This window comes from Solanum tuberosum, unplaced genomic scaffold (genome assembly GCF_000226075.1).
Source record: "Solanum tuberosum cultivar DM 1-3 516 R44 unplaced genomic scaffold, SolTub_3.0 scf00004, whole genome shotgun sequence".
In the NCBI taxonomy this organism is placed as follows: domain Eukaryota; kingdom Viridiplantae; phylum Streptophyta; class Magnoliopsida; order Solanales; family Solanaceae; genus Solanum; species Solanum tuberosum.
This window is the reverse complement of record NW_006238930.1, coordinates 3,112,842-3,117,867: the sequence shown is the minus strand read 5'-3', so window position 1 is coordinate 3,117,867 and position 5,026 is coordinate 3,112,842. Positions and strand designations below refer to the sequence as shown.

Sequence of the window (5,026 nt, the reverse complement as noted above, 5' to 3'; positions counted from 1 at the left end):
AAAAAAAAAAAATTACCCCCTCCCCCCACCTTCCACCAACCGACCCCTAAATTTTTTTGTTTTTCAAAAACAAAAAAACATCTATTTCATTTCACATATATGGGCTGGATATGAATTCTCATGTTAACCCATTTTGTTCATATTTGTATGAGCTTAAATAGATTGAAGACCATATTAACCCATTTAAGAAAATGAGTGATCCATTTAATTTAATATGGGCAAAATGGTTTCATTTCACTTATATGGGCTGAAATTGCCACCCCTACACTTTCTTGTATCATCACTCACCAAAAATGCAAAAATAAAATCATAAAAATGCACAACTACAGCAATTCTATTACTGTACAAAAAATGTACTGATAAAAAATCTCTCAAAATTTCCATTTCTATATTTGTCTTTGCAATTATTTCCTATTTTCAGACTCTTTTAAAAGGAATTCATCACTTTTGTGTGGTCCAGTTGATGAGCTTTGCATACTTGAGGACCCAGTGGTGGTGGCATAAGATGATGATTCATCAAGTTTATAGAGTGCACTTGATACTAAACTTCTTATACTGGATTTGACTGAACCGCCAACTAATAAGTTCGAATTTAAGAATGGTGGTTGGCATGGTTCTGGAATTTGATAGCCCTCACACGTTAGCATTTGGACAACTTCACTCATTGATGGTCTTAAAGCGACAGAAGCTTGAGTGCACAACAACCCCACTTTTAGTACCTTTGATGCCTCTTCTGGCGGAAAATCGCCTTTCAATAGAGGATCTAATGCTTCAGTTACCTGATTTGTTGTGTACAGCTTCCACACCTGAAACCAAAATGACAATATACTGAGTTAAGTTATATGATAAAAATAGTTTTTTTTTACTTTACTACAAAAGTTCAATGATATTCATATAATGACCATGATAAAGAGAAATTTATAGCATTCTTACTGTTTGTAGTAGAGAGCCAGAGTCCTCTGCAAAGGCAATACTTTTTCTGCCACTAACGATTTCAAGAACAAGCACCCCATAGCTATAGACATCAGCCTTCTCTGTTAGCTGACCTTTTACGAGGTATTCAGGAGCCATATATCCTCTGTACACCGAAAATCACAGATTAAGTTTAAGAAACGGACAAGTGTTTGTGAACTGTATTGATAAGTATTTGTGAATTGTTGACTTACAATGTTCCAGCAATTCCAGTGCTAAGATGAGTTTTGTCAGCTCCAAAACACCGAGCAAGTCCAAAATCAGCAATTTTTGCTTCAAGATTTTCATCAAGAAGTACATTGGAGCTCTTGATGTCCCTATGGATGATTCTGATCTCTGAACCTCCATGAAGGAAATCAATGCCTTGTGCTGTTCCAACTATAATACGGAAACGTTCTTCCCAACTTAGGATCTTTACCTTGTCCTTATCTACAAAAAAAATTCAACAACTCAATTAGAAGTCTGCAACTGTCACAACTTAGAAATGTATAGGTGGGAACAATGCTGTGTCAAAATCCAGGTTCAACTGTCAAGCTATTTTCCACTCTGCCCCAAACTTTGGGGCCTCACGTTTTTGTCACATTGGGTTTTACCCTTTGACAGTTGGATTCCTTAACTTTCCCTTTTTATGTATGGAACAAGAAAGAAAGATAATTACCAAAGAGGTATTGATCTAGACTCTTATTGGTCACAAACTCGTATACGAGCAGGCTCTCGGGGCCTTCAATGCTGCAACCCAACAACTTGACAAGATTTTTGTGTTCAATTCCATGGATGAGATTAACCTCATTGAAGAAGTCATCAACCCATTGTCTTGTATTGAAAAATAGTCTCTTAACTGCAATAACATTTCCATTAGGCAGAGTTCCTTTGTATACAGAACCATTTCCTCCTTGACCTACTTTTGTTGAAGGATCAAAGTAGTTTGTTGCCTTCTCAAGATTTTCATATTTAAAATTCAAGCTCGACTTGTTGTATGAATTCGATATTTTGCCAAGATTAATGCGTGCTGCAACAATGCAACCAAAAAAATTATTATACTTCTAAGCTTACGTAGTAGTAATATATAGTCATTGAACGTTAGTAACAGCAACAGTACAGTTACGAAACTATTTTATTTTGTTCAATACCTCGTTTTCGCCTTAATGATCTTTTACGAGCTGTGTACGCAGCTGAGAGAGCAAGCATGGTGAAAGCTGTCACTCCAAGAACGATAGCTACTATCACCCCTTTGCTAACCCCTGAAAATAACAGCATTTTCATTACAAAAATGCAGAAGATAAAGTCAAAACAGGTGCACAAAAGTCAATTAATTTTGTATTCTTTTATAAATTTAATTTAAATATTGTGTTTCTTTCGTAAAAGATTTTTCTTTTTACAAATATAAAATCTCAAAATAAGAAATACTCTCTCCGTTTCAAAAAGATTGGTCTCCTTTCCTTTTTAGTCTGTTTCAAAAAAAAATGGCCCCTTTTCTTTTTTGGTAACATTTTACTTTCAACTTTCCACGTGGCATGTTTAAGATCATAAGATTAAAGGACAATTTTGTACATTTGACATAACTTTAATTTAGAACAACAAAATTCAAAAGTCTTATTTATTTTCTTAAACTCCGTGTCAAGTTAAACTAGGATACTCTTTGTGAAACTTTCACAGAGGGAGTAAGATTTATGAAAAGAAGTCATCTTCCTTCTATTCATATTTGAAAATGACCATAGAGAGTAGGGACCATTTCCTTGAAAAGTTTTAGTTGTAGGTCAAGAAAGTTGGCGAAAATTTAGAAAAATTATGGTATTTTAACGTTGAATCGTAGTTAATTTTTGCCGTCAAAATAAAAGCAAAGTACCGCCCCCCCTTCCCCACTCCACCCACCAAAAAAATCAATAGGAAAATTTGACCAGAGGTGGATGCAGCCACATTTATTTTTGACATGGAATATACATTTTTTGTGCGAAAATTACAAAAAAAATAATTAAAAAGCTTAATCTTTATATTGATAATTTAAAAAAGAAACAATATGTTCATTTTTTAAAAACCTTTAAAAATTAAACTCATCAACTTTAAATTCAAAATAAACTTCTGAGGTTGATCAGCTAAAATAGAAAAGAAAGTGAAGCCGGGAAAATGTTTGCAAATCAAATTCACCTTGACATGCCATTGAAAACTGGTCGAAGAAATACTATACCCTCCTCGTTTCAATGTTGTTTAAGGTTTTAGTAATTAATTATAAAAATATTATGTAAAAAATAATAATTTACTAAATTATTACTTAATTGAAAAGTTAGTATTATTACTCACTTCTGGCATTTTTAATAGCAAGAGTAGAAATGAAGAAATAGTTATTCTATCCTGATTTTCTAAATCGATATATACCTTAAAACTTCATTTTACACCAAAAAAAAACTTAAAATGAAATGGAAAAATACATGAAGTAGAGAATAACATAGGACAATAATTCAGTTTGAGCATAAAAATGGAGAAATACTTACCACCGCTACTGTTCCCGGATGGATCATTGAGAAAATTTTGAGTAGAATATCTCAAATAACAGCCAGCAATCAAAGCTCTAGCATCTCTATTCGGAAAACACCTTTTGATATCTCTACTTGCTTTGTCCAAACATTTTTTACAACCACTTGTACTCACAGTTTTCCAACACTGCGCCAATCCATAAACTCCGTTCAAATTCGCCGCCGCGTAACCGCCGTTCGCCACCGCTGTCTTCGTCAATTCATCAATCAAATTTCCAGCTGATGCGTTTAACGTGGCCAATTCCTGTCCAGTAGCAACTGCAATTGAGCTGCTACAGTTCACTGTATCTTTAGCTGAATCAGTAGTTTCGTTGAAAAAATTGTATTGATCGTACCGGAGAAAACATCCGTCGAGATATATTCGACCGGATTTACCAGGAAGACAACGAGGGAGTCGAGTTCGACTAGCTGCGTAGCATAGAAGACAATCCTGATGTGGTAGATCCTGATAACAATTTGCTAATGCATAAATTGAAATATTTGTTGAATTTACATAATGATTTCCCCAATTGTTATCCGTCACGCGTTGTGAAACAACTTCCATTAGTTTAACAAATTGGGGAATGATGATCGCCGGTGTTGTCCTGTTCGTGCCGCATACTAGTCCAGATTCTGAAATTCGAGGATCGGCTTCACAAATTAAAGCAAAATTCAGCAACAAAATAACTGTCCAATTTAAAAGTGGAAAATTTGAGCGGGATAAATTCATCTCAATTTTCTAGCACGATATGAGCAAGCTGCTACTGCATACGAACAAAGTTCACTTGAAATGACTAATGGAGAAGCCGAATGAATCCTAGTTCTGCTTCTCTTTCGTCTTGCTCTATGAGATTAGTTCTAAACTTCGTTTTTGATGGATTAACAAGAAAACAGAAATATGGTAGTTAGAAATGGGAAGAGAAGAAGAAGCTTTCGTTAGAGGCTGAGAGAAGAATAAATGATATTTTTTTACTAGTGTTGTTCAAAAATGATTCGGACTTTACAGCCAACCATTGTCTGCTACGTTCTCTTTTTATGTGTCCCCATTTGCTAAAATTTGACCTCTTTCTACGATTACTACTATTAAAAGTCTTTATCTACTTTGTGCCTACTCTACTTTATTATAATTTTCATGGTGTAACCTGTCAAAATACTATATGTATTGTTTAATCCTTATCTGCTTACTAATATATCTTCTAATACTACTTGTTACTTTGTTTACTTCCCATGTACCAATCTTTTCGTCGGTTTCAAAAAATGATACATTCATTTAGTAATAATTTAACTTGAAAATAATTATTTAACATTTAATAAAATAATTTATTTTAGACGACAAGTTTCAAATAATTTTTTCTTAAATTTTATATCAAGACAAATTATCAGAACGAATGATGTATTTATTACTCAAGTCATAGTCAAGTAAATTGTTTCCTGGTTGAACGGGCATTGTCCTTCATAGCCCTTTAGGAAGTTTCTACGTCCCTACTAGTAGGGAGGTAATCACATGCTTTTGCTCCAAGTAAAACAAATAAATTACAGAATTA

At 33.9% G+C, this 5,026-nt stretch overlaps 1 protein-coding gene across 1 annotated transcript; it reads right to left on the bottom strand.

The window, feature by feature from the left end:
- Window positions 1-302: 302 nt before the first annotated feature.
- LOC102598984 (cysteine-rich receptor-like protein kinase 42) lies at window positions 303-4,511 on the bottom strand. Its single transcript, XM_015307368.1, has 6 exons — window positions 3,462-4,511; window positions 2,103-2,213; window positions 1,631-1,981; window positions 1,167-1,401; window positions 934-1,078; window positions 303-806 (listed from the first exon to the last, which is right to left on the bottom strand). The coding sequence occupies exons 1-6, from the start codon at window positions 4,210-4,212 to the stop codon at window positions 405-407; spliced, it is 1,995 nt and encodes a 664-aa protein (XP_015162854.1). The 5' UTR covers window positions 4,213-4,511; the 3' UTR covers window positions 303-404.
- Between the last annotated feature and the right edge of the window lie 515 nt (window positions 4,512-5,026).